General features: G+C 51.5%; 1 protein-coding gene across 1 annotated transcript; it reads left to right on the top strand.

Moving 5' to 3' along the window:
* Positions 1 to 4,199: 4,199 nt before the first annotated feature.
* LOC144691174 (uncharacterized) lies at positions 4,200 to 6,241 on the top strand. Its single transcript, XM_078559240.1, has 2 exons — positions 4,200 to 4,953; positions 5,055 to 6,241. Exons 1-2 carry the CDS (start codon positions 4,611 to 4,613, stop codon positions 5,723 to 5,725), a joined length of 1,014 nt encoding a protein of 337 aa, XP_078415366.1. The 5' UTR covers positions 4,200 to 4,610; the 3' UTR covers positions 5,726 to 6,241.
* The last annotated feature ends 15,002 nt before the right edge of the window (positions 6,242 to 21,243 follow it).

Genomic DNA, 21,243 nt, shown 5'->3' with positions numbered 1-21,243 from the left:
ATCTAAGGATCAAATCTCTCCGAAAATAAAAGATTTAATGAGTTTTTAAGGTGTGGATAAAGAGAGAGAAAATAACAGAGGGAGAGAGATAAACAGATGGGAAAATAGCTAGAGAGAAACAGAGAGACAGACAGATAGACATAAACAACGAGAGAGAGAGAGACACACACAAAGAGAGAGAGAGAGACAAAGAGTCAGACAGAGAGAAGAGACAGATACAGAGGGAGAAGAGAGGGAGAAAGACAGACAGACAGAGAGAAAAGAGAAGCAGAGAGAAGAGACAGATATAAAGGGAGAAGAGACAGGCAGACAGAGAGAGAGACAGACAGACAGAGAGAAAAGAGAGGCAGGGAGAAGAGTCAGGCAGAGAGAAGAGACAGATATAAAGGGAGAAGAGACAGACAGACAGAGAGAAAGAGACAGGGAGAAGAGACAGACAGAGAGAAGAGACCGATACAGAGGGAGAAGAGACAGACAGACAGAGAGAAAGAGACAGGGAGAAGAGACAGACAGAGAGAAGAGACCGATACAGAGGGAGAAGAGACAGACTGAGAGAAAAGAGAGGCAGAGAGAAGAGACACAGAGAGAAGAGACAGATACAGAGGGAGAGAAAGACCAACACAGTCTGACAGAGAAACAGCAAAACAGAAAGGCAACAAACAGAGACAAAATGTGCAGAGAGCCAAGGGTAGAAGTTTGCATGGTATCATTTTTCAGACACAATGATGACTGATCTATCATTGGGAGCGATCGGGCCGGTAGTAACTCTGTGATTTCTGGGTGCTCCAGATAGTCACCTAAAAATGGCGTTAAGCCCCTTGGATATGGAATTCAGGGGCTCGAACACCCAGTCAAAGAACCCTCTGGAAATTGGTTTCCAATAAGTGGGACAAGGATAATAGTTAGTGAGCTCGCTGGGGATGAGCTGGCAGGGCCGAGGGATGGCAAACGAGTGGAGGAGGGACTGAGGACAGGAGGGATATTGCCAGTGTTAGGCACCTCAGCGATGAGGCTGCCCACCAGGGGGATGATTGGTCTAGTTAAGCGCCCAATTAAGGGTCATTTCCCGGCCCTGTCAGTATTTTACCGGCACAAAAGAAAATACCGCAGATGCTCGAAATCTGAAATCAGAACAGAAAGCGCTGGGAAATCTCAGCAGGTCCTGGCAGCGTCTGTGGGGAGAGATCCAGAGTTAACCTTCCCAGTCCTGAAGAGGGCTCATACCGACTCGAAACGTTAACTCTGTTTCTCCCTCCACAGATGCTGCCAGCCCTGCCGAGGTTTCCCCACGGGTTCTGTTTTTAGTTAGGGTTTTACTGGCGCTGGGAGGGGTGCTGCCACCACATGGGGACACTGTCAGGTAAACCTTAGCGGGTTCCATGCTGGGGCTTCCCTTGTGGTCACTCCGTGGCTCAACATGGTGGCGTCCATCTCCTTCCTCCTGCAGGGCAGCCTCTTCTACCCATGGCACTGCTGGTCTGCCTGCCCTCTGACCGGGTCAGCAGCTCTGGGAGGCGGACCGACCATCCTCAATCGAACAGCGGGCTTGTAATGGGCTGGCACTGGTCAAATGCCACCCCCCCGGACCCTGCTGCCCGCTCGCCTGGACTCACGACCCCAGTGACAGGACCACGTCTGTGCTGAGAAAATTCCAACCAGTACCAACAAGAGAAGAGGCAGCCCAAACCCTGCATTGCCAGAGGCTGAGGAAGGGAGTGTGAGTGAGGGGATTGGATGAGGGCTGGGTATTAGAACCGCTCTGGGTGCCGGGATTGGACAGGATGCACCTGTCGATGTGGCTTGTCCGACACAGACTGGAAACAGAACCGGGTCCCAGCGACAGTGCGAATGGACACCAGGGAGGGAGTGTTCCACAGCCTGACCAGCCAGCAGGGATCCTGTGGGTAAACGGTTCTACGAAAGGAGGTTGGCGGCTGTGAGATCGCCCTGTGATCACAGCGAGAAACTGTCTGCAGAAACCGTCTGCCTCTACCTGAAGGGTCACATTAGAGAGGGTGATAGGAGAGTGAGGAAACTGTTCATCCCTCCGGGGAGCTGTCACCCCGCGGGCTCAGTGAGTAGTTACTCTGCCCCGGTGTCCTTACAAGTCACATGGAGCAGGAAAATCCTGGGTCCTGAACCCAACACTGCCCCCCCTGCATCACTGGGTCATGGGAGTGTTTGATGGGGACAGTGTAGAGGGAGCTTTACTCTGTATCTAACCCCGTGCTGTACCTGTCCTGGGAGTGTTTGATGGGGACAGTGTAGAGGGAGATTTACTCTGTATCTAACCCCGTGCTGTACCTGTCCTGGGAGTGTTTGATGGGGACAGTGTAGAGGGAGTTTTACTCTGTATCTAACCCCGTGCTGTACCTGCCCTGGGACTGACCCTTATTCTGGATCATGCCAACTGATCTCAAACAGGAAACAATCACGGGCTGAAGCTCATCCCCATACTAGTCTCTCCTGGTAATGCTGAGGATTATTGGGGTACAAGTTTCACAAGCTCTGCTTCCCCGTGCTCCAGCCCGTGACCCCTCACTGAGAGAGTGCCTGTCTTCTGACTATTCAACAATGAGGGCATCACAGCCAAGCTCAGGTTGATTCTGCCCACCTGCCCCACCAACAACCTCACGCATTGCACTGGCCCACTGCAGCCTCCCTCCAGGGTCCTGAGGTCAAATACAGCTGTTCCCTCATGCTGAGATTGCCTAACAAGACAGGACAGGATTGGAAGGTGCCGCTCACCGATCAGTGGGAGCTGGGGATTCCTGGCGCCTGGGGCATGGAGGGTCTGGGGGAGGGGAGGGTGTGCAGTTTGAAGCCCAAAGATGGGGGTGAGGAAATTCGGGGCTTGGGACCCAGCTGCAGATGTGGGTGAGTTGGAACCCAGGGGAAGGGGGAGGGTATGGGACACAGGGTCCAGTGGTGGGGGTGGGGCAGTGTGGGACACAGGGTCCAGTGGTGAGGGTGGGGCAGTGTGGGGCTCAGGGTCCAGGGGTGGGGGTGGGGCAGTGTGGGACACAGGGTCCAGTGGTGGGGGTGGGGCAGTGTGGGACACAGGGTCCAGTGGTGAGGGTGGGGCAGTGTGGGGCTCAGGGTCCAGGGGTGGGGGTGGGGCAGTGTGGGACACAGGGTCCAGTGGTGGGGGTGGGGCAGTGTGGGACACAGGGTCCAGTGGTGAGGGTGGGGCAGTGTGGGACACAGGGTCCAGTGGTGAGGGTGAGGCAGTGTGGGACACAGGGTCCAGTGGTGAGGGTGGGGCAGTGTGGGACACAGGGTCCAGTGGTGAGGGTGGGGCAGTGTGGGACACAGGGTCCAGTGGTGAGGGTGGGGCAGTGTGGGACATAGGATCCAGTGGTGAGGGTGAGGCAGTGTGGGACACAGGGTCCAGTGGTGAGGGTGAGGCAGTGTGGGACACAGGGTCCAGTGGTGAGGGTGGGGCAGTGTGGGACACAGGGTCCAGTGGTGAGGGTGGGGCAGTGTGGGGCTCAGGACCCAGTGGTGAGGGTGGGGCAGTGTGGGGCTCAGGACCCAGTGGTGAGGGTGGGGCAGTGTGGGGCTCAGGACCCAGTGGTGGGGGTGGGGCAGTGTGGGGCTCAGGACTCAGTGGTGGGGGTGGGGCAGTGTGGGACTCAGGACCCAGTGGTGAGGGTGGGGCAGTGTGGGGCTCAGGACCCAGTGGTGAGGGTGGGGCAGTGTGGGGCTCAGGACCCAGTGGTGGGGGTGGGGCAGTGTGGGGCTCAGGACTCAGTGGTGGGGGTGGGGCAGTGTGGGACTCAGGACCCAGTGGTGAGGGTGGGGCAGTGTGGGACTCAGGACCCAGTGGTGGGGGTGGGGCAGTGTGGGGCTCAGGACCCAGTGGTGGGGGTGGGGCAGTGTGGGGCTCAGGACTCAGTGGTGGGGGTGGGGCAGTGTGGGGCTCAGGACCCAGTGGTGGGGGTGGGGCAGTGTGGGGCTCAGGACTCAGTGGTGGGGGTGGGGCAGTGTGGGGCTCAGGACCCAGTGGTGGGGGTGGGGTAGTGAGTTCATGAAGCCTGGTGAAGAAATGTTTGCCCATTGCAGTATTCACAACTCCCCCAATACACTCACTGATACAAACACAGAGTCAGATACAATTCACACATAGATCCAAACCTACCTGTTCTTTACCTCATCTTCTTTCTGTCTCAGTCTAGATATCTCCATCCCTGTCTCTGTCTATCTCTGTGTGTGTGTCTGTCTCTCTCTCTCTCGCTGCCTCTGACTCTCTCTCTCTATACATCTGTCTCTCTTTCTATTTCTTTAATGTCTCATTCTGTGTATCTGTTCCTCTGTCTGTCTCTGCCTCTCTGTTTATCTGTCTCTCTGTCTCCCTCTCTCTCTCTCTCTCTCTCTCAGTATCTGTCTCTCTATCTCTCTCTCCGTCTCTATTTATCTGTCCCTCTCACTGCCCCTCTCTTTCAGTATCTGTCTTTTTATCTCTCTCTGTGTCTCTGTTTATCTGCCCCTCTGTCTGCCCCCTCTCTCACTCTCAGTATCTGTCCCTCTATCTCTCTCTCTCCATTTATCTGTCCGTCTGTCTGCCCCTCTCTCTCTCTCAGTATCTGTCTCTCCGTTTATCTGCCCCTATGTCTGCCCCTCTCTCTCTCAGTATCTATCTATCTCTCTGTATCTGTTTATCCAGCTCTCTGTCTACTCCTCTCTCTCAGTATCTGTTTCTCTATCTAACTCTTTCTCTCTGTTTATCCGTCTCTCTCTGCCCCTCTCTCTTAGTATCGATCTATCTCTCTGTCCTCTATTTATCTGTTCCACTGTCTGCCTCTCTCTCTCTCTCTCAGTATCTGTCTCTCTATTTCTCTCTGTTTATCTGTCCCTCTGTCTGCCTCTCTCTCTCTCTCTCAGTATCTGTCTCTCTATCTCTCTCTCTGTCTCTCCGTTTATCTGTCTCTCTGCCTGCCCCTCTCTCTCTCAGTATCTGTCTCTCTGTCTGCCCCTCTCTCTCTCTCAGTATCTGTCTCTCTATCCCTCTCTCTCCGTTTATCTGTCCCTCTGCCTGCCCCTCTCTCTCTCAGTATCTGTCTCTCTATCTCTCTGTCTCTCCGTTTATCTGTCTCTCTGTCTGCCCCTCTCTCTCTCAGTATCTGTCTCTCTGTCTGCCCCTCTCTCTCTCCGTTTATCTGTCCCTCTGTCTGCCTCTCTCTCTCTCAGTATCTGTCTCTCTATCTCTCCGTTTATCTGTCTCTCTGTCTGCCCCTCTCTCTCTCAGTATCTGTCTCTCTGTCTGCCCCTCTCTCTCTCAGTATCTGTCTCTCTATCTCTCTCTCTCTGTTTATCTGTCTCTCTGTCTGCCCCTCTCTCTCTCAGTATCTGTCTCTCTATCTCTCTCTCTCTGTTTATCTGTCCCTCTGTCTGCCCCTCTCTCTCAGTATCTCTCTCTCTGTCTCTCCGTTTATCTGTCTCTCTGTCTGCCCCTCTCTCTCTCTCAGTATCTGTCTCTCTATCTCTCTCTCTCTGTTTATCTGTCTCTCTGTCTGCCCCTCTCTCTCAGTATCTGTCTCTCTATCTCTCTCTCTCAGTATCTGTCTCTCTGTCTGCCTCTCTCTCTCTCAGTATCTATCTCTCTATCTCTCTCTCTGTCTCTCTGTTTATCTGTCTCTCTGTCTGCCCCTCTCTCTCTCAGTATCTGTCTCTCTATCTCTCTCTCTGTCTCTCCGTTTATCTGTCCCTCTGTCTCTTTCTCTAGTTCCCACACCTGAATCATGCTGCTGTTGTAGACATTGCCCTCTGCAGGTGACACAGCCGGAATACAGGATAACAGGATACCAGGATACCAGGATAACAGTCACCCTCGGCTGGGAGCTGCCTTCAGTTCCTCCACTGCAACCAACTGAATGTTTATTTCAGCTCAAAGTGGTCCGGATGGTGATCCTGGGAGAAAATAAAGAAAATTCTACTTTGTGCAATCACAAATGTGTGTGACATCAGCATCAAACACTCCCAGGACAGGTACAGGACGGGGTTAGATACAGAGTAAATCTCCCTCTACACTGTCCCCATCAAACACTCCCAGGACAGGTACAGCATGGGGTTAGATACAGAGTAAAGCTCCCTCTACACTGTCCCCATCAAACACTCCCAGGACAGGTACAGCACGGGGTTAGATACAGAGTAAAGCTCCCTCTACACTGTCCCCATCAAACACTCCCAGGACAGGTACAGCATGGGGTTAGATACAGAGTAAAGCTTCCTCTACACTGTCCCCATCAAACACTCCCAGGACAGGTACAGCACGGGGTTAGATACAGAGTAAAGCTCCCTCTACACTGTCCCCAACAAACACTCCCAGGACAGGTACAGCACGGGGTTAGATACAGAGTAAAGCTCCCTCTACACCGTCCCATCAAACATTCCCAGGGCAGGTACAGCACAGGGTTAGGTACAGAGTAAAACTCCCTCTTACACTGTCCCCATCAAACACTCCAAGGGCAGATGCAGCATGGGGTTAGATACAGAGTAAAGCTCCCTCTACACTTTCCCTATCAAACACTCCCAGGACAGGTACAGCACAGGGTTAGATACAGAGTAAAGCTCCCTCTACACTGTCCCCATCAAACACTCCCAGGACAGGTACAGCACGGGGTTAGATACAGAGTAAATCTCCCTCTACACTGTCCCCATCAAACACTCCCAGGACAGGTACAGCACGGGGTTAGATACAGAGTAAAGCTCCCTCTCTACACTGTTCCCAACAAACACTCCCAGGACAGGTACAGCACAGGGTTAGATAGAGTAAATCTCCCTCTACACTGTCTCTATCAAACACTCCCAGGACAGGTACAGCACAGGGTTAGATACAGAATAAAGCTCCCTCTACACTGTCCCCATCAAACACTCCCAGGACAGGTACAGCACGGAGTTAGATACAGAGTAAATCTCCCTCTACACTGTCTCTATCAAACACTCCCAGGACAGGTACAGCACAGGGTTAGATACAGAGTAAAGCTCCCTCTACACTGTCCCCATCAAACACTCCCAGGACAGGTACAGCACGGAGTTAGATACAGAGTAAATCTCCCTCTACACTGTCCCCATCAAACACTCCCAGGACAGGTACAGCACGGGGTTAGATACAGAATAAAACTCCCTCACACTGTAATAAATGCAAAATACTGAAAATCTAAAATAACAACAGAAAACACTGGGAATACTCAGCAGATCTGGATCCAGGGATGAGGGATTTCATTTACGAGGATAGATTAGAGAAGTTGGAACTGTTCTCCTGAGAGAAGAGAAAGTTGGGGAGATTTGATGGAAGTGTTCAAAATCATGAAAGATCTGGACAAAGCAGTTAGGGAGAAACTGACCCCATTGGCAGAAGGGTTGAGATCCAGAAGGCACTGATTTCAGGTGAATGGCAATAAAATCAAAGGCAGCATGAGGAAAAACATTTTCACCCAAGAAGAGGTTAGGATTCGGAATGCATTGCCTGAGATTGTGGTGGTGGCAGATACCATCAGGGCTTTCAAAAAGGACACAGTCATTATCTGAAGAGGTTGAGCAGCTTCTGTGGAGAGAGAAACACATTTAACATTTCAGCCCCACGATCTTACATTTCAAAACCTTATAATCACCTTTACCTTCCACCCAATCACAGCCCTTCCTCTTTGTTCTTCCACCCAATCACAGCCCTTCCTCTTTGTTCTTCCACCCAATCACAGCCCTTCCTTTGTTCTTCCACCCAATCACAGCCGTTCCCCTTTGTTCTTCCACCCAATCACAGCCCTTCCTCTTTGTTCTTCCACCCAATCACAGCTCTTCCTTTTTGTTCTGTCCTCATGACCACCCATTGCATTTACCTTGCATCCATGCCTGCTTAAAAACTATCCTGTGATGGACTGAATGGTCTCCTTCTCTGCTATAAATATGTATAGCTCTGTGCTTCTAAATGTATTTTATTATTTATAAGTTTTGCACTGCCCCCCGGTGCCTGACAATATTCTTTACGATGCGATGTGTCATGTCAGGTATTGAACACCAATCTCATGAACCATGTATTTCTGGAGATAGTTTCCCTCCATCCAGACTGATGGTCCAGGCTGATTGTCAGAGAGAGGAGAGGAAATTGTAGAATGAGAAGGAGAGAGAGAGAAAAGTCTGGAGCAGCTGCAACCATAGAGGAGAGATGCAAGGCAGGGTTGAGAAGGTGTTGCTGAGAGCGGCTGATAGATTGTTAAGTACGGTAATTAAAAAAGACCAACATCTTTTGAGAAAGTACATAGTGTTGTTCATAATCCATAAGCAAGTGTTCAGCTTGTACCCTGTCTAAGTGGCTGCATGCAAATCAGTCTGCATGGCAAGAAGTCAACAGAGCATTTAAAATGCAGATGTTCCACTTTAATCAGGCAGTCTCACTTTAGTAGCCATCCCATAATCACGTCGCTCACTCAACCTGCAGGACCTGAGAATAGAGCTCCAGACGTGACACATTAACCAGCCCCTGTCCCACAGCCCACACCCGCCCAGTGCTCCCACACCCGCCCAGTAATCCCCTCACTCGCCCAGTATTGCCCATAAGCACCCCACACCTCCTCACCTCCTGTGTTTCCCTGTCTCGCTCAAACCTGTGAGGCTATGTGTGTGTGTGTGTGTGTGTGTTCCAGCACATATCACTCTGCATGTTGTTTTTAATGTGATGCTGTGCCCGCCCCATGCTTCACGGTCTGTGTTCATGCTTCACAACACCAGAGGGGTCAGCACCAGGGTGCTGGGGTCAGGGGCAGGGATGTGGGAGGGTGTGGGGGCTCTGAGCTCAGGGCAGGGTGGCGGGGGGTGGGTCAGCTCCTGACTCCATTGGGATGAATGGGTTTCTGTCCTGTGGCTGAAAAGGAAGTAAATGCTGCCCCCTTGTGTCTGTGTCATGTTACAGCTCCAGCAGCCACTGAGTCAGAGCATGGATCGGCTCAGGGGCTCCCAACCCCACAAAAACCACTGTTCAAGTTTGTTCCACAGGGTCCCCGACAGCCAAACCAAAAAAGCAAAGCAGGAGGCACCCTACAACAACAACAGTTTATATTTTTATAGCACCTTCAACACCATAAAACGTCCCAAGGTGCTTCACAGGAATGTTATCGAACAAAATGTGACATTGAGGTATATAGGGAGGTATTCGAAAGGTGGCCAAAAACTTGGCTAAAGAAGTGGGTTCTAAGGAACATCTGAAAGGAGGATAGAGGGGTAGAGGCACGGAGAGGTTTAGGGAGGGAATTGCAAAGCTTGGGGCCTGGGCAGCTGAAGGCAATGGTGGAGTGATTTAAAACCAGGGATGCTCAAGAGGCCGGAGTTAGTGGGGCGCAGAGATTTCGGAGGGGCTGATGGGGAGGGAGGAGATTACAGAGATAGGGAGGAGTGAGGCGACGGAAGGATTTGAATTTCAAAACTGAGGCATTGCTTGACCAGGAGCCAATGTAGGTCATTGAGTACGGAACAGGACACGGTGTGAATTAGGATAGGGTCAGCGGTGCTTTGGATAAACTTCAGCTCCGGGAGATGAGAGTGTGAGAGAGCAGCCAGGAATGCATTGCAATAGCCAAGTGTAAAACCGCAGAGGAGAGTCTCAGGGGTGGATAAGCTGAGGCAGGGGTGGAGTCACATATATAAGATGCTAAAGGGGATGGACAAAGTAGATGTGGAATGGATGTTTTCCCTTGTGGGGCATTCTAGAACGAGAGGTCATAGCTTTAGGCTAAGGGGTGGTAGATTTAAATCAGAGATGAGGAGGAATTACTTTTCTCAAAGGGTCATGAATCTGTGGAATTCACGACCTCAGAGTGCAGTGGATGCCGGGACGCTGAATAAATTTAAGGGGGAGAGAGACAGATTTTTAATTAGTAACGGGTGGAAAGGTTATGGGGAGAGGGCGGGAAATTGGAGTTGAGGCCGAAATGAGATCAGCCATGATCGTAATGAATGGTGGGCAGGCTCGAGGGGTTGAATTGCCTACTCCTGCTCCTAGTTCTTATGTCAGGCGATGTTATGGGGGTGAATTAGAGAGCCTGCTGGAGGGATCAATGATCGGTGAGGGAGCGCTGGGTGTCATCAGCATCATGTGGAAACAAATGCTGTGCTTTAGGATAAAGTCACCAACATGCATGTGGGGAATAGGAGGAGGTTAAAGAGAGATCCTTGGGGGGGGTGGGGGGGGGCACCAGAGGGAGCGGTGTGGGAATGGGGAAGGATGGTGCCTTCAACATCATAAAACATCCCAGGGTGCTTCACAGGGGCACAGTCAATCAAAACGTGACACCAAACCACACAAGGAAATCCTTGAACAGGGGACCAAAAGCTTGGTCAAAGAGGTACATTTTCAGGAGAGTTTTTTATGAAACTGCTTCTCACAGGCTGGGGGTGGAATTTCCCCAAATTTGCACCAGGTGCAGTAGAGGGCGGGTAAAACCGCGAGCTGCCCACCGACAGCGACGACCTGTTTCCCCCCTCGTTATTTATGCGCTGGCGGGAAACACGCCATCTCCATGGTGGGCAGGCTCCTCATTTACCTGCCCGCCATCACCCTCTCACTGCATCACACCGGGCACCATGTTTAAAATCCAGCCACAGGCACAGCGCTCATCTCTTCCAGCTCACCACCACTGCCCGGGAAACATGGCTCTCAAAGGCAGGAAGATTGCAGCCCCTCCCTGAGTTAATGACGGGTCCCTCAAGCAACTGCTGGATGCTGTGGATGCCCACCGGGATGTCCTGTACCCCCACTCTGGCCGCAGGATGGGCAGCAATGTGACCAATCCAGCTTGGGAGGGGGTGGCAGTGGTGGTCAGTCCCAACGCCCTGGAAAAGAGGACAACCACCCGGTGCCACAAGAGGATGAATGATCTCCACCAGGGTAAGTCACTCTTCTCATCACTCTCAGCTCACACACTCACAAACCCATCACACATCCACAGGGCCCTCACTCACTGCTAGTTCAAGGGACATCACCATTCACTCTCTCACACACACCTTCATTGTCCTCATCCCGTCCATGGGACCACTCACCACCCACATAGGCCAGGCACACTTATCATCTGGCCTGGCAGGCACCCTGCTTATACCCTCTCCATCTCTATTCATGCAGGACAAGCTGGCACACAACAAGAGTGAGAGGTCGCAGACCGGTGGAGGAATGCCCGAAATCAAGGTCCTCATGGACTTTGAAAACAGAGCCATCCAGCTGGCCGGCGAGGATCTGGACTGTTCCTGTGCTGACAGTGAGGTTGATGCTGTTCTACCAAGTGAGGATCCAGCAGTGCAACATCCATCAGACAATCATGCTGTGAGTGATGTGTCCTGTTTCACAGGCCACTGTCCTGCACTAATTATCTCTCCTTGCTTACACAGGCACACCTGCCAAACAGCCAACAGAGTCCATGACCTAGGGCCTCCAATCAAGCCCCGGAGAAATCTCTGGAGAGGAATCTGGAGGCAACTTCCTTGAAGTCCCGTCACAGTGCTCACCCACACCCTCCACCAGTGTAGAGACACTCACCTCAGTGAGACCTAGCTTTAGAGTAGCCTCGGGATCACAATCTGGTGAGTGCATCACATTGTCTGATCCACATTAGGCAGCGACAGGGACTTCCCAGGTGTCCAACACTCAGAGGACTGCTGGAGGGCGGTATGTCGCTGAGTCCGAGTCAGATGATGAGCCTCTGGACTTGGTCATGTCACAGTTGCTGGAGCTGAAAAGGAAAGCTCGGGAACATCAGGAAGGGATGTCCGCTTGCACTCCTCGGATTGCAAGGCACGTTGGAGGAGTGCGTCCACCTTCAGGCTGAGGTGATAGCGCTGGCATGCCAACGTACCGAGGTCAATACTGGTATATGGTGGCCAGAATGGAGACCTTGGTCCAGGATGTCGCTCCTGCACTGCTGCACGGGCTGAACTCCATCACTGACGCCATAATTGGCCTCCAACAGTGTGTACGCGAGAGGGGTGCAGGGCAGCTTGATCTTACTCCAGCTACCCCTTCCCCTCATGGAGTCAGCCAGGGGCCCTCTGACACCCATAGAGAGGAGAATCAGCATGTGCACACCCCAAGGTCATCCACCCAGGTGACTCCGGGTGTGTCCAGCCCATCCGAAACCTCTCTTCCTGTGACCTTTGCAGCTCCAGCTTCACAGGCCAAGGAGGGTGCCACTGCCACACAGCAGGACCCCGAAAGCAGGCTGGGGCCCTCCAGAGGATGCCCGCCAAAGTCATCATAGACAGGGCGTCACAGTCAGCAGGCTGCCTCCACCTCTGCTGTAGATGTCCAGGGAGCACCAAGACATAGCGGCAGGGTTAGGTCTGTTAAGGAAAAGTAGTTGCACAGCCTGGGCACGGGTGTTGGTCACTTGTACATACTGTTCACTATTGTCAATAAACTCCTAAGAATGTCTCCCTTCTGTGGCTCCTTGTTATAATGAGCAGTGTTCTTGTCACTCGGATGTGAAACCTTTCTGCACAAGATAAAAGGCAGGTGCCTCAGTCCAGGGCCTCTTCCCTGTGCTTTGTGCAGCCTTCAGACCACAGTGATGGTCCAGCCTCACACTCCCTGAAAACATTATTGATGCCTGCACCTTGGCAGCATTTGTCATCACTGCCAGAATGTAGTGGGCAGGCGCCACAGAGCTCCCTCATTCTCTCGATGTGCTCTCAGCACCTTTAAGGAGGGGCTGGCCTCTTCAGCATCTGTGACCAGTGATGCTGTGCTCCAGCTCCTGAAGGGCTCAGGTGCTGAAGACAGACAAAGCATCAGAACTTCTGGCTGCGTCTCTTTGATATGACCCAGATCATGGAGCACAAGCGAGCTGCCCTTGGTCAGACAGGAGTCAGACATTCTCAAAGGCTGTGTGAAGATTTATGGAGTGTCCTCACTGCATGTCATCAACATCGTCCTGCAATCGAGCGACTATTAGGGCTTCCACCTGCATCTCCATGACAAGAGCATTCTCACAGAGGGTATCCACACTGCCATAAGCCAGACTGCAGTCAAAACGTTCACAAATGCGATGTGAGGATCTATGGGGTCACCTCACTGCATGTTGACATCATCCTCCACAAATCTAGCAGCTATGAGGGCCTATCAAGTGCGCCTGCCTCGTCTGGCCAGTGTGAGGGCCTCATCGCCATCGTCGAGGACCTCCTCACCCTCATCGGCATCCTCCTCATCAGAAGGGACATGCAGCTCCTCCACCTCCTCCTCAGCCAGCCCGTCTCCCCATTGCAGCACCAGGTTGTAAAGGGCGCAGCAGATGACGACGATGCATGACACCCTCTGTGGACTGTATTGCAGGGCACCACCAGACCGGTCCAGGCACCGGGACTTCATCTTCCGCATCCCACTGGTCTACTCCACCAATGTGCGAGCTGCAGAACGAGCCTCATTATACTGTTGCTCTGCTGCAGTCTGAGGCCGCTGCATGGGTGTCATCGGCCACGGCCTCTGTGGGTAGCCCTTGTCCCTGAGGAGCCATCCCTGCAGCTTCTGTGGACCCTGGAAGACTCCAGGGATCTGTGACCAACTGAGGATGTAGGTGTCATGTAGGTGTCATCCTGGAAACCTTGCGCACACCTGCAGGATGTGTTTCTGATGGTCACTTACCAGCTGCACGTTCAGTGAGTAGAATCTCTTGCGATTGATGTAAACCACAGTGTGTAGCAACGGAGACCTGAGTGCCACATGGGTATAGTCAATCGCACCCTGCACCTGCAGGGATCCCAAGATCCGGGAGAATCTAATGGCCCTTGCATCCTGGCTGTCATGGTCCTGGGCAAAATGCACAAAGTTGTGTGTCCTCGAAAAGATGGCATCCCTGACCTCATGGATGCATTTGTGGGTGGAGGGTTGTGATATCTCACAGAGGTCACCTGTGGAGCCATGAAAGGAGCCACTAGCATAGAAATTGAGCGCCATGGTCACTTTCACAGTACTGGCAGTGGATGCCCTCCATGTCCCCTTGGCGCCAAGTCCTGCAGTAGGTGGCAGGTGTGAGTGACCAGGTCCCTGGACATGCATAGTCGGGTGACACTGGTTCTTGATCATCTGCAGGAATGACAGGCGGTGTCTATAGACCCTGGGTGTCGCTAGGTGCTGACTAGCCACGGCTCACTGTTGCTCCTGGCAGCGTGTGCAGGAGCTCCAGCAGTCCCTTGTTCCTGAGGTTGCTGCTCCTGCCTTTGTACAGCCAGGAGCCTCAGTCACTCTCTCCTCCATCTTCTCCATTCTCTGTAGGCCATCAGGCATACAGCTAGGTCACCAGGCTCCACATTCCTGATGTGGTCCTCCTGCAGCATGAAAGAGACGTGGTTAGCATGGGTGTACTTAACACCTTTCCTGGCCCTGTGTGACAGCCCCTTAATGCTTCCCTGAGAGTGCTGGTCACCCTTTGGATGGCCAGAGATGAGTGCGCTGCATGGATGCCCTGTTAGCTTGAACCACGGGGGACACTGGTCCAAACCGGGATGCGGAGATTGCAAGGGGCAGTGGGCGTCTCCAGCAGTGACTGCTACATGGCCAGCATTGGCGAGGAGATTGTACAACACGTGCAGTCCAACTGCTCCACAGTCCAGTAAAGTGCTGATGAATTTGCCGTCTGTGCTGGGGGGTTGTGTGTGTGTGGTGGGGGGTGGGGGGTGGGGGGGTGCGTGCAGGGGGATTGAGCTCTGGGGGATTGAGCTCTGGGGAATTTGGTGGCACTTTGGTGCCTCCACATTGCTTGTGGTGGGCGGGCAGTCTAGGAGCCCGACCCCAGTCCTATCACTGTGGCTGTGCCTGAACTGTCTCAGTTGCAGAGGGATGGTCACTTTCTGCAGGTTTCCCGAATGTGTGGCCACTTCCCTCACCCACCCTACCCCCCACCCCCACCCCGAATGCTTGTGCACTGGATTCAACAGTAGGGCTGCCCCTGTCCCTCACCCCCCGCCCACCAGTCACCTCAGAAGCAAGGCTGCACCTGCCCCCCACTCCCTCTCACCCTCAAAAGTCACCTCTGAGGCAGGGCTGCACTTAACCGCCCCACCACCCCCCCCAGTGCCTCTGACGCCTGCAAAGCAACAGGCGACCCTGGTGAGCTCTGTGGAACGTTGCTGCGGACTAACCTCCAGTTCACTCTGCAGGCCGCCAAGTGCACGTTGCCTGTGTGTTGTTGTGAAACACGTCAACGCGCTTTCCCACCGACATGGACGGACGATCCAGCAGGGGGTGCAAGAGCCTGGCGGGATGGCCTGGTAATGATATGCTGGTGTATTACAATGAGGCTCCCGATGACTGATGGTGGGAAACGCGGTCTGCAGTCAGCAGGCTGAGCGGACAATCACTGCTGGCCTTCCCGCCATTGTGAAACTGACCCCGCCATATTGTCCGCTCCCGCCACCTGTCACACCCACCGCCAGTGGGCACGGAAAATTCCATCCTGAGTGTATCTGCTCACTTACTGCCTGTAATCAGTATGTTTTGTATGGAAAAAGGCAAGCCTTTGCTTACCCTTGGATGTGTATTCCCATTAAATAATTCAGCAGCAAGCTTTAGTGAGTTTAAAAATAAAGAAGGTTATTTATTCTGACACAAATACCCCAAGTTAATGCAACATCACACACTCAGTTTCATGCACACACACACACACACACACACACGCAAAGATAGGATACAAATAAAGACAGTGCACTTTTACAGTTTACAGTTAATTCAGTTCTGATTTATGATTTCTCATCTCCCATGTGGCAGGCCAGTGGTTTCTTGAATGGATTGAATCCCTGTTTAAGAAGTGAGTGAGGCAAAAGACGGGAAATTACAGGCCGATTAGTCTGACCTCGGTCGTTGGTAAGATTTTAGAGTCCATTATTAAGGATGAGATTTCAGAATACTTGGAAGTGCATGGTAAAATCGGGCAAAGTCAGCATGGTTTCATCAAGGGGAGGTCATGCCTGACAAATCTGTTAGAATTCTTTGAGGAGGTAACGAGTAGGTTAGACAAAGGAGAGCCAATGGATGTTATCTACTTGGACTTCCAGAAGGCCTTTGACAAGGTGCCGCACAGGAGGCTGCTCAGTAAGATAAGAGCCCATGGTGTTAGAGGCAAGGTACTAGCATGGATAGAAGATTGGCTGTCTGGCAGGAGGCAGAGAGTGGGGATAAGGGGGTCCTTCTCAGGATGGCGGCCGGTGACTAGTGGAGTTCCGCAGGGGTCAGTGTTGGGACCACAACTTTTCACTTTATACATTAATGATCTAGATGAAGGAACTGAGGGCATCCTGGCTAAGTTTGCAGATGATACAAAGATAGGTGGAGGGACAGGTAGTATTGAGGAGGCGGGGAGGCTGCAGAAGGATTTGGACAGGTTAGGAGAATGGGCAAAGAAATGGCAAATGGAATACAACGTGGGGAAATGTGAGGTCATGCATTTTGGTAGGAAGAAGAGGCATAGACTATTTTCTAAATGGGGAGAGAATTCAGAAATCTGGAGTGCAAAGGGACTCGGGAGTCCTAGTCCAGGATTCTCTTAAGGTTAACTTGCAGGTTGAGTCGGTAGTTAGGAAGGCAAATGCAATGTTGGCATTTATTTTGAGAGGACTAGAATATAAAAGCAGGGATGTGCTGCTGAGGCTTTATAAGGCTCTGGTCAGACCACATTTAGAATATTGTGAGTAATTTTGGGCCCCGTACCTCAGGAAGGATGTTCTGGCCCTGGAGAGGGTCCAGAGGAGGTTCACGAGAACGATCCCAGGTATGAAAGACTTAATATATGAGGAACATTTGAGGACTCTGGGTCTATACTCGATGGAGTTTAGAAGGATGAGGGGGGATTTGATTGAAACTTACAGAATACCGAAAGGCCTGGATGGACTGGACGTGGGGAAGATGTTTCCATTAGTAGGAGAGACTAGGACCCGAGGGCACAGCCTCAGAGTAAAGGGAAGACCTTTTAGAACACAGATGAGGAGAAACTTCTTTAGCCAGAGATTGGTGAATCTATGGAATTCATTGCCACAGAAGGCTGTGGAGGCCAGGTCATTGAGTGTATTTAAGACGGAGATAGATAGGTTCTTGATTGGTAAGGGGATCAAAGGTTACGGGGAGAAGGCGGGAGAATGGGGTTGAGAAACTTATCAGCCATGATTGAATGGCGGAGCAGACTCGATGGGCCGAATGGCCTAATTTCTGCTCCTATGTCTTATGGTCTTATGGTCTTATGGATTTGATGATTTAATGTTGAAGTGAGGGTCTTGTAAAGCAAAGGGCTTGCAGCAGGTTGTGAGGTTTCTTGTAGTTGAATATCTCAGATGTTGGTTCTCAGGTGAACATTGAAACTGGAGCATGTTGGAGGGAGCCCTTCTCTCTGTTGGGATCTCCCACATTCAAGGCATTGCTTTAATTACCTTGGCTTCTTGCTGACTTGCAGCGAGTTCGTGGTCTGGCTTTCTGATTAACTGGTATCTGGTGACTAATTGCAAACAGCTCTTAGCTAATTTTTAAAAGTCGGCACGAACATGGCTTCTTCACCATGTCACTCTCCACAAGTTTGAGTTATTTTCCAAATAAGGTGTTGGGCTGACGTTGATTTCACAGCGTGTGGTTTTGTATAGACATTCACCCTGGGCTTTGGGACAGTCAGTGTCTTTGTTTCGAATGACCCATTCAAATCAGATAATACCCTTTTAATTGGTTTCAGGGAAGGGCATCCACTCACAACAGTCTGGAATGTTCTTTTGTTCCCTCTCGAGACAGGGGACTGGTTCTAATCCACAAAAGAAGTCAGGTGACCTTGGACGGAGATCTTTTCCAGCCTTTTTGAGTCCAGTTTTTAAAATAGTTTGAATTTCAGAATATGACATCCTGTTGCTAGTCATGACAACAGTGAAAGATGGAGAGGCAAAGGGGTTTAGGGAGCACATCCCAGAGCTTAGGCCCTTGGCAGCTGAAGGCTTATCCAGAAATGTTGGAGTGATTAAATCAGGGGGATGAGCAAGGGGCCAGAATTGGAGGAGCACAGAGATCTCAGAGGACTGTAGGGCCGAAAAGATAAGAGGAAGTGAGGTTGCACAGAGATTTGAACACATGAATGAGAATTTGAAAGCCATGGTAATGCTAGACCATCAGCCCATGTAAAACAGTGTCACAGGCAAAGGGCAAACACGCCTTGCTGCCCCAGATCGGGACAGGGAATACAATCAGCCAAAGTGCAACTTGTACATCTTTCAGCTGAGGTCATGATCAGGCTTAATGATGAGGTCTTCTGCAGTAAAATAGCTGAAACTTACTGTCCGGCCAATTGGAGTCAAGTGCCCGAGAGTGAGTCACACCCAGGGAGCTGAACCCCAGTGAGAGTCAGCACCTTGAGGAGAGGAGGGGGAGCTGAACTCCAGTGAGAGTCAGCACCTTCAGGAGAGGAGGGGGAGCTGAACCCCAGTGAGAGTCAGCACCTTGAGGAGAGGAGGGGGAGCCGAACTCCAGTGAGAGTCAGCACCTTCAGGAGAGGAGGGGGAGCTGAACCCCAGTGAGGGTCAGCACCTTCAGGAGAGGAGGGGAGCTGAACCCCAGTGAGAGTCAGCACCTTCAGGAAAGGAGGGGGAGCTGAACCGCAGTGAGAGTCAGCACCTTCAGGAAAGGAGGGGGAGCTGAACCCCAGTATTAATATTCCATTAACAGCAGCCCTGTTGTGAACCAGTATCCACACCTATACAGAGCATTCTGATCCCCCAGCTCCTGGAGCTGATGACAGGCTGTGATGTCACTGAATGCACCATGGAAGGCTCCGAGATGGAAAAGGAATTCCGTGGAATGTAATAACACGTTCCTGGTTTTAGTCAACTCACCTGCTCCTGATTCCTGCGGAGTCTCTGAGGCTGATGCTGCTGTATTTTAGAAGCCATCAGAGATCAGTTGCTCAATATAATCGGGCCCCTGCTCATCTCCCAGCCACCACCCTCCAGAGCCCCCACTAACATCCCTCAGGCAGTTTGAAATGGTCCATTCATTCCTCCACCCTCCAAGGAACAGAATTCCATGGGGCACAATGTCTGGCCTTCCATTGGAATTTCTGCCCAACTCCTGGTGGCAGTAAATGGAATAACAGGCGTCTAATGCGTCTCGGTGGTGACAGTCACACCTCTGAGACAGAAATCTGTGGGTTCAGGCCCCACTCCAGGGAACTGAGCATAAATCTAGCCTGGAGGGGAAGTTCCCCTCCAAGCCACTCACCGTCCTCGCTTGGAAATATATCGGCCGTTCCTTCACTGTCACTGGGTCAAAATCCTGGAACTCCCTTCCTAACAGCACTGTGGGTGTACCTACACCACAGGGACTGCAGCGGTTCAAGAAGGCAGCTCACCACCACCTTCTCAAGGGCAACTAGGGATGGGCAATAAAAATGCTGGCCCAGCCAGCGATGCCCACATCACGCGAATGAATTTTAAAGAATCACCCAGGGAGTGCTGCACTGTCACAGGTGCCGTCTCTCGGATGAGATGTCAGCTGAGGTCCTGCCTGCTCTCTCGGTGGTGGGACAGAAACTCACGGTGTTGTTTGAAGAAGAACAGGTGAGTTTTCCCTGGACAATAATTTTCACAGAGCCAAACCCTCTAACCGATCACCTGATGATTTTAGTTACTGCAGAGTCCGCAGTGTTTCCTACAATACAGCAGGAGGTACACCTCAAACAGCTGTCAAACACTCTGGGGTACCCTGCCATTGTGAAAAATGGTGTATAAATTATAAATTGTAAATGCAAGGCTTTCTTCCTTCAAGTTCATCCCCACTTGTCCTGCTAACTCCTTCCCTCCCTCCTCCAATCGACAGTACATCCCTCCACAAAGCCCTGTGCACCATCAGAAACCTCAGTTCACGTCAGGTCACCCAGCCCAGGCTGAGCTCTTGTTCGTCAGAACCTCAGACAAACTTTAAGTTCATCACTTGATACACATGGGGCCTGTGTAATCCCAGCTCCTACCTGGCCTAGTTCACTCTTTTAAACTTCCCCAACAGTGACCAGACCTGTGCAGCACAGGCTGACCAGAATTGTACTGGGACTAAAAGGGTTAAATTGTGAGGACAGGTTTTATAGACTAGGCTTGTATTCCCTTGAGTATAGGAGGCTGCAGACTGATGTAGGATGGAGATGTTGAAAGAAATTAATAGGGTAAATGGAGAGAAACTGTTTCCTCTGGTGAGGAGGGACAGAACAGAGAGGCTTAATCTTAAAATTAGAGTTAGTCTGTTCAGGGGTGATGTCAGGAAGTACTTCTTCACACACAGGATAGTGCAAATCTGGAACTCACTCCCCCAACAAGCTGTTGAGGCTGAGGACTTCTGTTAGGAAGGGTATTAGAGGACCTAGCTGAGTAAATGAAAGTAGCAGAGCAACTATGATCTAATCGAATGGCAGAAAAGGCTTTGAGGGGCTGAATGGCCACCTCCTGTTCCTAGCTAACAGATTCAAGGGGCTGAATGGCCACCTCCTGTTCCTAGCTAACAGATTCAAGGGGCTGAATGGCCACCTCCTGTTCCTAGCTAACAGATTCAAGGGGCTGAATGGCCTCCTCCTGTTCCTAGCTAACAGATTCAAGGGGCTGAATGGCCTCCTCCTGTTCCTAGCTAACAGATTCAAGGGGCTGAATGGCCTCCTCCTGTTCCTAGCTAACAAATTCAAGGGGCTGAATGGCCTCCTCCTGTTCCTAGCTAACAGATTTGAGGGGCTGAATGGCCTCCTCCTGTTCCTAGCTAACAGATTTGAGGGGCTGAATGGCCTCCTCCTGTTCCTAGCTAACAGATTCAAGGGGCTGAATGGCCTCCTCCTGTTCCTAGCTAACAGATTCAAGGGGCTGAATGGCCTCCTCCTGTTCCTAGCTAACAGATTCAAGGGGCTGAATGGCCTCCTCCTGTTCCTAGCTAACAGATTCAAGGGGCTGAATGGCCTCCTCCTGTTCTTAGGTAACAGATTCAAGGGGCTAAATGGCCTCCTCCTGTTCCTAGGTTCTTGAGGTCAACATTACATACAGCTGGAGTCTCTCTCTAGGAACGAAAGATTGATGATTAAACAAATCAGGAGAAACATTGGGCATTAAAACAAAGTGTGTTTTCCTCATTTTCCTGGGAGCTTTTAATTTGTTTAATTTTAAACATATCAGAGGTAGAGAATGGAGATAAGTCTATTTGACTGTGTGGGGCTTTTGGAGGGAGAGGGGTCACAGATCAAGCAAGGAAGCTCCAAGAAATACGTCCAATCAGAGATT

Source organism: Cetorhinus maximus, chromosome 15, assembly GCF_964194155.1.
Source record: "Cetorhinus maximus chromosome 15, sCetMax3.hap1.1, whole genome shotgun sequence".
Taxonomy (NCBI): Eukaryota; Metazoa; Chordata; class Chondrichthyes; order Lamniformes; family Cetorhinidae; genus Cetorhinus; species Cetorhinus maximus.
This window is presented reverse-complemented; position numbering and strand designations above follow the sequence as displayed.

What these genes read in the sequence shown, in the direction of transcription:
- LOC144691174 (XM_078559240.1), top strand. Translation starts at nt 4,611, where the DNA reads ATGTCTGCCCCTCTCTCTCTCAGTATCTATCTATCTCTCTGTATCTGT. An exon ending in GCCTGCCCCTCTCTCTCTCA is followed by an intron (nt 4,954 to 5,054) that starts GTATCTGTCTCT and finishes TCTCTCTCTCAG; the next exon opens with TATCTGTCTCTCTATCTCTC.